The following is a 13,136-nucleotide window of genomic DNA, read 5'->3' as shown; positions in this document are numbered from 1 at the left end:
TCAGGGTTGGGAGGGCTCTCTGAAGATCCCCTATTCAAACTCCTTGCCACAGAGGAGTCACCTAAAGCAGGCGACAGAGGAACGCGTGCAGGTGGGTGTGGGATATCTCCACAGAGGGAGACCCGCACCCTCCCTGGCCACCCTATTCCAGTGCTCTGCCCCCCTCCATGGCAGGCAGCCCTTCCACATGTTGAGGCGAATCGTGTGGTTTATTTTATGGCCGTTTCCCCTCACGCTGGGAGGGTGCGAGGGCTCAGGAGCCGCCCCACAGCCGCCAGCCCTGCGCTCCCTCAGGCGAGGGCGGGCGCGCGGCCGGGGCCGCCCCTGGCGGGCGGAGCGGCGCCTGCGCGGCCCCGCGGGGACCCCCGCGCGCGCCGTCTCGCGAGAGGCGGCGCCGGGAGCGCGGCGGGAGGAGGAGGAGGAGGAGGAGGGGAAGGGGAAGGGGAAGGGGAAGGGGAAGAAGGCGAAGGCTGCGGTGCCCGGGCGGGAGGTGAGCGCGGGGCCGGGCAGGGCTCGGGGGTTGTCCGAGAGGCCGGGCGGGGCTCGCTGAGGTGGTGCCGCCCCGGGGCCGGACCAGCTCCCGGTTATGAGCGCGGCGTGCCCCCGCCTGTCCCTCCGCTCTCCCCGGTGCCAGGTAGGGCTCGGTCCGGCGGGACGCGGGGCTGGGGCTGCGGGGGCTCTGCGGGGCAGATCCCGTTCTCCGCACACGCGGCACCTTCCCGGCTGGACGCTCCCCAGGGAGCTGGGGGGGTTTAGCCCGGATTAAAGGAGGAGCGGGGGGATCACATCGCTATGTACGGCCACCGGGGAGGAGGTTGTAGACAGGTGGGTGTCGGTCTTTTCTTCCAAATATCAAAAGGCCAGAAGAAGAGGAAACAGCCTGGAGCTGACCCAGGCAACGAGCTGCCCGGAGAGGTGGTGGTGGTGGCACCGTCCCTGGAGGTGGATGTAGATGTGGCACTTGGGGTCACGGTTTGACAGCGTTAGATTGATGATCGTGGGACTCGATCCTCGAGATCTTTTCCAACCTTAATGATTCTGTGAGTCCCTCCAGCCCCGGTGCTGGGCCTGAGGCTGGTGCAGCCGTGCCGGCTGCTCTGCAGCCCCTGCCGGGCTGGGCAGCGGCAGCGATGCCGGGATGCAGCCGGCACTGCCCGGCTTCCAGCGCTGCTCCCCGAGCATCCGGCCCTGAACGCTCTTTTTCCGCCTGAACTTCACTGCAGAGCTCAAAACTGCCGGAACCAGGTGTTTGTAAGGTGATTACAGCCAGTGGTGGCTCTAAGGGGTGACACACAACAGATGTCCCCGGGTGTTGTTGGCCCGGGCTGCAGCATCGGGGCTGCCTGAGGTGCGATTGTGAAGCTAGGGATGGTGTGTGTGCTGGAAGTTTGTGATGAAAGTAATGGATGAACAGTATGTCCTGTGTTTTGGGATTTCTTCCTGAAATTCAGGAAATTGTGACAAATTGTGATATTAAAAAAGAGGTGACAAATGCTGCCAAGCCTGTAAATTTGGGCTTTGTGGCAGCAGTGGTGGGCAAGGTGCTGGCAAACTCTAGATTAGGATGGTCTTCTGCTGGTCTCTAACATATATGGGCTAAGCTGTGGTACAACATGCAAAGCAGATCCATTTTATGTTTATGGTGTACATTTATACTAATGTAAGTATTGGTGTCATTTGATGAGGTAAAACTTGCTTGCTCTGCAAAGGGTACAAGACTTTTGGGAAGCTGGGCAGAAACAGTGTGTTGAGTGATAGCCAAGTGCATGAAATTTGTTTATTGGTACAGACTGCTTTCACTGGTGGGTGCTTGTTCTCCTGCACCTTTAGGAGATTAAATTAGATTCCACTTTTCTAGAGGATGCTGATTCCCTAAGCATAAGTGGTGTGTACCATGATATATAAGTGTAGAAGGCTGCAGGGGTCCAGTGATCCCTGGTGAAGTGCCCCAAAGGAAGATATACATTTGAATTTGGTGAGGGTTTGATGTGTTTTTAAAAGTTCTTAGTGCACTTCTTTCTGTCTTCCTAAGCAGGCAAAATCCAAGTAAGTTGCCGGAAATCCTGTATCTTTTCAGTATCTTTTCATGTTAGATCAAGTGAGCACTGGAGGAGTTGAGATAGTTCCTACTGCTGGGGAAACCCAAAGCAAGAAGAGAGGGGATCTGCACCCAAGCCTTTGGAAGGCACATTTCTTTCAAAACCACTGCTGTTCATAGAGAGGGTTTATTGTCCCCTGTGTCTGGCACATGCCTTTCTGTAAGCTGCTTTATTTTCTGCTCCTGTAAGAGAGCTGGAGTTACTTTTGCAGAGAGGCTGGAAGAGAATGTAGTTGTTCCATAAAGCCAAGAGGAGAGGAATAAAGAGACACAAATTACTTTAGCTCTTATCTATCTTAAGAATAAACAGTTACAATTGGGCTATGAAGTGGAAATAAAGTTTCCAAACCCCCGAGGAGTTGCATCTGCAATGGCTTTTGCAATAAGATGCTGGGGACATCCCCTTTTTCTGGTGTTAAATGAGTTTGAGAGGTGGTTGTTTGACACAGCAGGGGTTTGACCTGTCGTGGCACGAGTGACCTCAGACCACGGCGTCTTTCCCAGGCCTGGCATGGGGAGCAAAGCTCTTGGTTCACACCCAGGCCAGGTTCAGGTTGGAGATGGTCACGGGATGGCTGCTCAGGGGACTCTGTAGGGTGATTATAGCACTTGGTCCACTCTCCAGTTTGCCAGCACCGTGTCACAGAGGCAGCTTTGTTTGGATCCTGGTGCACGTTCCTGTTGGCTGGTGACTTTGGGTTGAACTTGAATGTAAATTCTTGGCTCTTTCTGGAAGCTTTCCCTTTTGATTCTTGCAAGGGGAGGACAGAGGCACGTTCCCTCTAATGTGCACAGAGAGCTCTAATTTGTGCTTTCAGTCTGGCATCCTTTATGAAGTGCTCAGGAAGGGGATGGCTCATAATCAATAGAGCAACTCTTGTTTTCTGCAGTGCTTTCCTTCTGAGGGGGCATTAAGCTGTCTTACTGCTCTTTTCCAGGGCTCCTCTCTGGCACTGGCAAAGTTAATAGAAGTGGAGTCTTTCTGATTTTATGCTGCTTGCTGCTGTGTGTGTGTCTTGGAAAAGCCAAACTCTCTGGCAGGCCTATGTGCAGTGTCCTGGAAAGCAGGCTGGAGCCCTTGGGGTGCACTTGGTGAAGCTGCATTGTGGGGTGGCTTTGGTGAAGATCCCTCTTTTCCTTTGCCCCAGGAATGTGGGTGCCACACACAGTGTCCAGCCCGCTCCTGTCGCTGCTGCCAGCAGGGTGATGTGTCCCTGCCTGGCTGGGACAGCTCTGCTGGGAGGCTGCAGTGCTGCCCAGGGCTGTGGGAGCTGCTGGGCTGGGGACAGCAGGAGAGGATGCTCCGTGCAGCTTTCCAGGCTCGCTGCATTCCAGGCAGCCCAGAGGGCTCGAGCGGCGCTGGAAGCGCAGCGTGCTGGGATTCTGTGCGCAGTGGGCACCCTATTCATCCGGAATGGGAAGCAGTCCCTGCCCTGAGCAGCTAAATGGGATCAAAAGCAAGAACAGACTTGGGCAAAACTCAAACCCAGGAGTGTGCCAAGCAGGAGGCTTGGCAGTGTCCCTCTATTATCTTCTGCTGCTGGACTCAGATGCTTGGTCTGAAGTGCTGACGCACATATGTAATTTGCCCCTTCTTTAGCTCTCTGCTGATCTCTCTGAGTATTTCTTCTCAGATCTGCTCCATCCTCAATCTTGACTAGCTAAACAAGGAGAATTACTGCTGAGTAATACCTGCTTCTTGCTCTGCAGAGTGTAAAACGTTATGTCTGCAGTTCCTCCAGATCCCCTTCACAGGCAGAATGAAAACCTGGCTTCAGGAGAGGGCACTTTTTGGTGTGGCAGTGCAAAGCCTGTGTTAGGCTACAGCTCTGCTGAATTTCTGTCTGTCCCTACTTCCAAATTGTAAATAAATACACCAGGGTGGAGAAACCATAAGCCTTCAGATATGTGTTTTGTGTCTTGGGACAAGCTGACCTAATACTTTGACGTGTAACAGTATCTGGTATTGTTCCTCTTTGTTACTAAATTCTTGTCTAACGTTTGAAACCTGCACTTTGGTTGTTAAAATCCGTCACTCCTGAGACACAAGCACAACCATGCAAGGGACTTTTTACCAAGTCATTCACTGCAAGGCTGCAGTGAACTTCAGAGGTACTGAGCACCTTTTCCCTGGGAATGACAGAGCTCAGCATTTCTGCATATCTGGACTTGAGTTCTTCTGCATCTCTGTGTAGGGTGGGGTTGATGTTGTTTAAGGGTGGTGTGAATTGGCTGGGGAGCAACTTCTGTGTTTTGGGAAGAAGAGACACCCAGCCTTCATTTTAACAGAACTTTTCAGGGCAGCTTGCCCTGACGTGGCTTTGTTTTCAAAGCTGGTGTTTGCAGGGTTTGTGCTGAAGTAATTGGAAAGATTTTTAGGATGTCTGTGGAAAGGACAGCTCTTGTTTTTTATCTGTAGGTGCTGCTCTGTGTTTATAATCAGAGCCTGGACTATGCTTGGAGGGGTGGAGAACATTGCAGTAACTACTTGTACCTCACTTTGCTGTGCTGTTCTTCCCTGGCTGTAGGCACTGGCTCCTTGCTGGCTTGGGGAGAGCTCAGGGCTGGTTTGCCAGCCTGCCTCTGCACAGAGCCTTGGACCAGAAAACATGCAGCAGGGTGGGGAGATGGGTGTTCCCTGAGGATCTTGTGGGAAGAAAGAGGCTGGGAGTCATGGAAAGCAGACAACAGTGAAAAGATGGGGCTGGTTAAAGCAAAAACTCAAACCTGCTGCACCCCTCAGAATGGATGATCTGAGCTGCCTCTATTTCTCACCTGTCTTTGGTGATCAAGAGTTGTTAGTGTTGAGTGTGACAGAAATATAAATTACATTAAAGCAGCAAAAGAGGTCCTGACTCAACAGTGTCTGGGCACGAACACAGATTTACCAGACCACCCTTAATCTCCAAAATCATTCAGTTAAAGGTAATCTCTCCTTTAGATTTTTATTGATGTGTGGCTCTTATCAGGACTGTATCCCTTGGCGGGGGATTGTAGGAGAACTGTTTGTGTAATCTTTGTTCCTGGCAAAATGAAATAGCTACCAAGAGAGGTCATGGAGATAACACCTACAGGGTGCCTTCACACAGAGTAGATAAGATGGTGTGTTCAGGTCAGTGATGTTCTCTCAGCAGGGACTTGCTTTAGCCACTGAGCCAGTGGCACCTTCAGCCCTGTATTCATAACTCCAATAAGGAATTTGTTTTCAGTGATACCAAAAGCTGAAATCATGGATCTCCTGCATGGAGACTTCTTTCTTCTTATTTGTTAGACGGTATAAAAATCAAGGAGGTCTGAAAGGTAATTGGCTCTGCATACTTTCTGTGTATGTATTTTAATACTCTCCAACTTGCCTCGGTAAGCTCTAGGCCTGAAATCATTACATTTTACTATTTTTTTTTTAAATTTAAACAAAACTTCTCTTGAAATAATTTAATTCCAGAAACTTAATATTGATAAAAAGCCATGACTGCTATGAAACTGATAAAATTGCGAGACATTATAATGCCTGCTTTTGGCCTGCCAGCTCTTTTCCACGGAGTCTCTATGGGCTGTGCAGTGCAGGGATGCTGGGGTGGGGATCAATCCTGGCACAGCTGGGCACAGATCTGTGCCTTGTCCTGGACACTGCCCTGCTCAGAGCCTTCCTGCCCAGCAGTGAGGCAGACAGCCAGGGCAGGAGCAAGGGCACATTCGGACACACTTGCTCACACTTGGGCACGCTCGCTCACACTCTTGCACGCTTGGGCACACTCGGGCATGCTCGGACACATTTGCTCACACCCGTGCACACTCTTGCACACTTTCGCACACTTGCTCACACTTGGGCACGCTCACACACATGCTTGCTCACACTCTCACATGCTCAGGCATACTCGCGCACACTCAGGCACGCTCTCGCACACCTGGGCACACTCACTCACACTCAGGCACACTTGGGCATGCTCCTGCACACTCGGGCACACTCACGCACGCTTGCGCACACTCGCTCACACTCAGGCAGAGGGCAGGATGCAGAATTCAGGAGTACTGAGCTGCAAGAAGTGATGCCATCCTCAGACTCCAGGCTGCTGCTCCTGAATTGAGGAATTTGGTCCCAGCATCAGATTGAGCTGCTGCTGGTGGAGCCAGCAGGAGCAATGTCCAGCCAGTCTCAGACCTCAGAGTGTGTCTCTCCTTGTGTGGCACAAAGCAGCACATTGGGGTGTCTCTGGCCACCTTCAGCCTCCACTGTGTAGTTTGTCCAGGTTTACACTGGTTTAACCTTCAGCCTCCACTGTGTAGTGTGTCCAGGTTTTGTCAGGTCACCTGATCTGGCACAAAAGAGGCAACCAAATCCTGACCTTTAGGAAATTGTCCCACTCCCTTCCACCCTTTGCTGCCTGTCCCCCCACATATATCCAGATGCTCCCAGCAGAGCCCCAGCTTGGCCCCAGGCTGCTCTCTCACCTGCTGCTCCCACATTTTGTACTCATCAGGCAGCCTGTGTGCAGTTCAGCAGCAGCCAGTGACATCTTTGTACACACAGCACTGCCGAGCTGCTTTCTGATGCAGCAGAAGTCTGTAGACAGTGTACTGATAATAGGGTTTCACCTGTTCCCAGTGAAGTGACAACTGACAGCCCATGTTCTGATGAGCCTCTTTCCAGTGGGGCGCTTCTCACAGCTCTCCCCATGTGGAAATGGGGATGGTCATACCCCCAACAAGTTTTGACTGTGCCAGGTCATTCTCTCCAAACTGGAAGGATTTCTTAAGGATTAACTTTTCTTTCCTCATACCTTTCCAGGCTCCTGCTCTGCAGCACCATGCTGGATCCCAAGCCTCACTCCACAAGCCAGAGGTGAGTCCAGGTGAAAGCCAGCTACCACAGTAGTGTCAGGATGACCAAAGCGCGGCTCCTCCGTCTGTCTGTGGTGCTGGTCTCCATCTTCATGATCCTCCTGATTATTGTGTACTGGGACAACGTGGGCACAGCTCACTTCTACCTGCACACATCCTTCTCCAGACCCCATTCCCCGGGAGCCATCGCAGCAGGTGAGGACTGGGAAACTTTGCCAGATGTAGATGAATTTTTGGCAAAGCTGCTGAGCTCGAGCCTGAAACAGAACAGCTCTATCCCCCGAAAGACAGAGCAGCTCCTCGTCCAGGGCTCCAACAAGCCTGTGGTGAGTAACTTGGAGGAGAACGTGCGGGGCTATGACTGGTCTACCCACAAGGACAGGAACAGCTTGGACCAAGAGAAGCTGCAGGTGGAGAGGCAGAGAACACTGCGTGAGTTTTGTGCCAATTCCAGCTTCACCTTCCCCACCAAGGAGCGCTCCTTCGATGACATTCCCAACTACGAGCTCAACCACCTGATCGTGGATGACCGCCACGGCGTCATCTACTGCTACGTGCCCAAGGTGGCCTGCACCAACTGGAAGCGTGTGATGATCGTGCTGAGCGAGAGCCTGCTGGACCAGGGGGTGCCCTACAGGAACCCTCTGGATATCCCCCGCGAGCACGTCCACAACACCAGCACCCACCTGACCTTCAACAAGTTCTGGCGCCGCTACGGGAAGTTCTCGCGGCACCTGATGAAGATCAAGCTGAAGAAATACACCAAGTTCCTCTTCGTGCGAGACCCCTTCGTCCGCCTCATCTCCGCTTTCCGCAGCAAGTTCGAGCTGGAGAACGAGGACTTCTACCGGCGTTTCGCCATCCCCATGCTGAAGCTCTACTCCAACCACACCAACCTCCCCACCTCCGTCAGCGAGGCCTTCGGGGCGGGCCTCAAAGTCTCCTTTTCGGACTTCATCCAGTACTTACTGGATCCCAGGACAGAGAAGATGGCCCCCTTCAATGAGCACTGGAGGCAGGTTTACCGTCTGTGCCACCCGTGCCAGATAGACTATGATTTCATCGGGAAGCTGGAGACGCTGGACGAGGATGCTGCTTATTTACTGCAGCTCCTCAAAGTGGACAGGCTGCTTCGCTTCCCACCCAGCTACCGAAACAGGACTGCTAGCAGCTGGGAAGATAACTGGTTTGCCAAAATCCCACTGGCTTGGAGGCAGCAGCTCTACAAGCTTTATGAAGCAGATTTTGTACTCTTTGGCTACCCCAAGCCAGAAAACTTGCTTAAAGACTGAGAGTGATTGGGCAGTGGGTGTGGGAGGGAACATCTGAAATACCAAAAATGTTTCAATCCTCCTCGTTTTTGCTCTTAACTCCCTTCCCAATGCAAGTTGGTACAATGGAATATATTTTTTCTACTGCTTCCCCTTCCATTTTTACAATAATGCCAGAGTCCAGGGTATTACAGCCAGCTCTGCAAATGCAAAAAATGCCATTTTTTTGGGTTATCATTTGTTTTCTGTTTTTTAAAATGCCCCCCATACTTTGCAATGGGTTGCTGCCCTTGGTCACTCTGCCAATCATGTCCTTCAGTAGCTTTTTATTAATACTTTTTAAAAATTAATATATTTAAGATATTTAAAACAAAGCGTGTGTCATGGCAAAGGAAGGGAAGGAATAAAAAAAAAAAGTAAAAGAAAACCCCAAGAAATTATGTACCTGCCTCTGTGTGTTGTCTCAGGGCTGCTGTTTTGGAGGTCCAAGGTTTGCAGAGCACTTGGATGGGATGTTGGTGGTGGTGGCTGCTGGTCACTCCAAGATGGGCTTGAGGCAGTGGGATGGGTCAGTGCCTGACTCTGCCAAACAGGCTGGAAGAACACCCTGAAGGATCTGACTCACACTGCTCACAGGTGTGGAGTGTGACACCAGGGTCACAGGAAGGAAATGGCATTGGGAGCAGTGACTGCAGGTCCTGTGGGGTGTTTTGGGGCATGCAGGTGGCCAACACAGCACCTCTGCACTGCCTGACCTTTTGGCCAAGCACTGTGGGGCTCTGCTGTCCACAAAGCTGAGCTTCAGCCCCTATACCTTGCTTGTGTGGAGCATTCCCATGCCTTGTCCCACTCCAGGAGGGTGGGGATGTTCCTAGGGGTTGTGGCCAGCCAGGATGGGCAGAGTGCTCCTGGGTGGGTGAACTGGCCAGGCCCTGATGCTGTGCTGCTCCATGTCCTGCTCACTGCTGCAGGCAGTGCAGGTCCCTTGAGATCTGTGCTGTATCCTCATCATCCCTGTGCACCCTTTAAGGGAATGGGCAGGGATGTAAATGCTTATCCCACAGAAAAGAAAATCCAAAAGGTTTCTTTCAATAAGCAGATGTCAAGGTCAACTCAAATTTTTTCTGTTTTCAGCATTCCTGCTACTGCTCGTGACACCACATCCTCATCTGCTGCCTTTCTGCTTATTCCAAATGGCTGATGCAGATTTGATCATCTGCCTTGCTGGGACCTGCTGCAGGAGTGATGGTTCCCACTGTGCTGGGAGCATGTGGGCTGCTTCCCAAAGGAAATTAATGCCTTTAGAGACTTTTTGTGTCTCATCAGCTGAATCTGCTTCTCTTTCTCTCTCTGAATTGCTCTGCAAAAACTGTTTGCTTAGCAGATTAGGCAGGCAACTCTTTCAGAGCTGAAATGCTTAATTATTTCCCTGGACTGTAGATGGTATTGGTGATTAAGGTCCAAGGTCAGGCCTTGGGAGACAGCTCTGTGTTTTGGGGAGACTTCTTTGTATTGGCCTTTAACTCAGTTTCTCTCCAAGGCCATCAGCAGGCGTGATTTTTCCTCTCTCTTTCTCCCCTCACTTCCCCAATTCCTGCACAAGTACATCTGGGCACTCCATGCTCTTTCTAATAAATGTGCTGTATCAAGCTTTATAACCTATAAATGAGAGGTAATTGCTGGTAGTTAGACTCAAAACAAAGGGTTTGTTTCTCCTTGTACTCACACCACTCTCCTGTAATTTGTGCCGAGATATTTGCAGTTTAAATGAGCCTGAAGCCGTCGTCAGGGTCTTGGTGCTTTGCTCCTCATAGCTTGGGGAAAAAGGAAGTGCCTGCTTCTGAGTCATTATTTAAAACTAATAATAGAAAAGTGTTGATCTATTAAATTTTTTCCCCAGTTAACACTTAATTGCTGCAAAACAGAGATGTGGAGTCTCGTCTCCTGTAATGAGTAATCCCGGGAGTCTCTTGATTCCTGCTACATTTACATTTGTTCAGGGTGGGTTCATCCCTCTCTTCAAAAAACACAGCGTGGATGTTTTCATCTCTTGTCTTTTCAAAGTGTTTATTTTTTTCCTCTTTTAATTTCCATGTAATTGATGTTTAGTATGTGCAGGCATGGGGGGCTGGGGCCAAAGCACAGATGCCGTGTGAGCTTCCCACCAGCTGCTTCCCCTGCTCTGGTCCTCTCTCTTCCTGCCCCTCTGAGCAGTGCTTGGCTGCTGGATCCCAGTGCCACCCTGCAAACCAGCTGCTGCCTCCCCAGCCACACTTGTCCTGTGATTCCTGGCCACAGCCTGTCCCAGGAACATCTTCTCAAGGTCACTGGCTGGCAGTCATCCAGGCCAGGGCAGGAATGGTTTGCAGTGTGACCATTTTTGGCAGCAAGGTCCTGGTTGTGCAGTGGGCAGACAAGGTGCAAAATGGCTGCAAAAGCTGCCCAGCAGCTGCTCCATGTGGTGTGAGAGTTTATCCTCTCCATGTGGCTGCCTTGTGATTTAATAGCCATAGAAGAAGAAGGTTTTTCCAAGGCTCCCTTGCTGACACTGGCTAGACAGGGGAGACTTGGAACACACTGATTCCTCTTTCCACATCCAAAGCTGGATGAAGTGAGTGAATTCCAGCTTTATGTGCTAACACCACTCTGCATCACACTGAGGTCCAAAACAGCCCATGTGTGAAGCTGAGCAAGCTGCCTGCATCCCAATGTCTCCATCAGCCTCCCTGGAACTGCAGGCAGGAAAATGTACGGATGGCATGAGGCCACCGAGGGCCCTGTGTTCTCTACTTTCCCTTTTTCATCTCACCAAGTCTAGCCTTTACTGACATCTTAGACATTTTAGTGCTTGCACAACTGTCCCCAACCAACATGCTGGGTGCTCCTGGCTCTCTCCTCATTTTCCATTGCCACGCTTCAAAGCTCTTCCCAGGAGGAGCAGTAAAACTCCGATGGGGAGTGTTCATGTTGCAGTGGTTGGCTTCTGGATTCAAAATAACTTGTTCCTTGCTGCTCCTCCCTTTTGAAGCTCTTCTTCCCCACCCTGCCACCACTGTGAATGTATTGTTAAGAAGTCAAAGGGGATCCAGGCTGTGCTTTGTGGTAAGACCACTGGGTTGCCAGAACTGGGATGTAGCCTCTGGCTTTGGAAATGTGCATTTTTTGTGGGTTTCTTGCTCTGTTCTCATGATGTGAAAGTGTGTATGTGGGGGGGAGAAGGACAAAGAGTTCAACCAGCCATGCTTCCTTCCCCCCTGGTTTCGTAAAGGAGTTGGAATTTGGTATTTGACAAATAATGGCAGGCAGAATGCATCCGTGCTGGCCTGAAGTCCGCAGAGGGCTAAAAATCCTGGAATGTAGATGGATATGATGCTCATATCAGTTTCATGAGGGCTGGAAAATGCTTTGAAGCAGGCTATTTGTGTCTGAATAAACCTGGCTTTGTCATTTCATGCTCAGTCTGCAAAGTTGTGTCCTGTTCCCCTCCTGGCTTGCTTTCCCCTGGGGTTGACCACTTGGCCAAAGACAGCACGGAGTCTCTAACGAGGCAGAACTGATGTGCAGATGCAAGAATAACCTGGGGTTTGACCAAGATGTTTCCAGCTGGGTAGAACTGAAACCATCTTTAGTGCTTGCTCAGCATCAGAGCCAAAGTCTTTACACAACCATTGAACAGATTTGGTCCCTCGCTGTTTGATGCCGGGTTCTCTGGTGGATCAGGATGCATGTGACCTGGCTTTGCAGCCCCTGTGTCCTTCAGGAAAGGGCTGTCAGGTCAGAACTCCTTGTTCTTTGAGCAGTGACATGACTTTGTCAGTGTGGGAGTGTCTTTAACACATGGGTACCTTTGCATCTCAGTATTTTTCTGCCTTAACCCTTCAATTCACTTGTGGAGACAAAACTATAGACTCATCACCCACAGACGACATTCACCCCGGGCCAACATGCGAGACGTTTTGGCTGTGTGTTTTGCATCCTTCAAGGTGGCACTGGAAGGATGGAGGGCAGGGGATGAATGGCAGCATTGAAAGGGTGATGAAGAAAAGCCAGTTTGTTCCCTCTTACGTAAGCTGGGCCTCGGAGCGCCCGCGGGGCAGAGCCGGTGACTTGGCAGGGTGCTGCTGCAGGGCTGTGGTGCACAGCGGTGCCAGCGAGGGTGTGGGGTGTGGTGCCTCAAAAGAAACTCATGTTGCTTGAATTTAAGGGCTTGCCCACGCTGGTCTTGCTCATAAACCCTCTAGTCAAGGGTAGGAGGGATAAATAAAGCAGAAGTTAATAAAGCCATTGATACCTGGCTGCTTGGGAAAGAGATGGGGAGGATGGGTGGTGCTGGCTCTGGAGCTGGCACAGTGCAGCTCTGCTCTATCCTTGATTCAATCAAAATGGGTATCCAGCTCAGACTTTGCCCTGGGGGCTGTGGCAGAGTGCCATGCTGTGCTGGGAGTGGTGTGGAAGAGCCCTGGACTGGGACAGAAGGGATGATGGAGAGCCCCGTGCTGGTTTGGGAGCGATGCTCGGCAGCCGGCGGGGCTTCCCTCTCCTCTCCTCTCCTCTCCTCTCCTCTCCTCTCCTCTCCTCTCCTCTCCTCTCCTCTCCTCTCCTCTCCTCTCCTCTCCTCTCCTCTCCTCTCCTCTCCTCTCCTCTCCTCTCCTCTCCTCTCCTCTCCTCTCCTCTCCTCTCCTCTCCTCTCCTCTCCTCTCCTCTCCTCTCCTCTCCTCTCCTCTCCTCTCCTCTCCTCTCCTCTCCTCTCCTCTCCTCTCATTTTAAAAAGCACAGAATCATAGTCACCCTCTTCCTGAGCTGGAAGATACCTGCAAGGATCATCGAGTCCAACTCTTAGCCCTGCCCAGGACATCCCCAAGAGTCACACCATAGGTGCTAATGGAGAATGCTGCAGCAATTTTAGCAGACTGCCCCAGAGGGGAAGC

The 13,136-nt window shown here is 51.4% G+C and overlaps 1 protein-coding gene across 2 annotated transcripts; it reads left to right on the top strand.

Moving 5' to 3' along the window:
* Positions 1 to 420: 420 nt before the first annotated feature.
* Positions 421 to 8,648, top strand: CHST12 (carbohydrate sulfotransferase 12). 2 transcript variants are annotated; one of them, XM_063171755.1, is made up of 2 exons: positions 421 to 490; positions 6,885 to 8,648. In XM_063171755.1, the coding sequence occupies exon 2, from the start codon at positions 6,979 to 6,981 to the stop codon at positions 8,227 to 8,229; it is 1,251 nt and encodes a 416-aa protein (XP_063027825.1). In that variant the 5' UTR covers positions 421 to 490; positions 6,885 to 6,978; the 3' UTR covers positions 8,230 to 8,648. The 2 variants fall into 2 exon arrangements, with proteins under 2 accessions (XP_063027825.1, XP_063027826.1); XM_063171756.1 differs by lacking the exon at positions 421 to 490 and adding an exon at positions 585 to 634.
* Positions 8,649 to 13,136: the final 4,488 nt, after the last annotated feature.

This window comes from Melospiza melodia, chromosome 18 (assembly GCF_035770615.1).
Source record: "Melospiza melodia melodia isolate bMelMel2 chromosome 18, bMelMel2.pri, whole genome shotgun sequence".
Lineage (NCBI taxonomy): Eukaryota > Metazoa > Chordata > Aves > Passeriformes > Passerellidae > Melospiza > Melospiza melodia.
This window is presented reverse-complemented; position numbering and strand designations above follow the sequence as displayed.

What these genes read in the sequence shown, in the direction of transcription:
- CHST12 (XM_063171755.1), top strand. Translation starts at nt 6,979, where the DNA reads ATGACCAAAGCGCGGCTCCTCCGTCTGTCTGTGGTGCTGGTCTCCATC.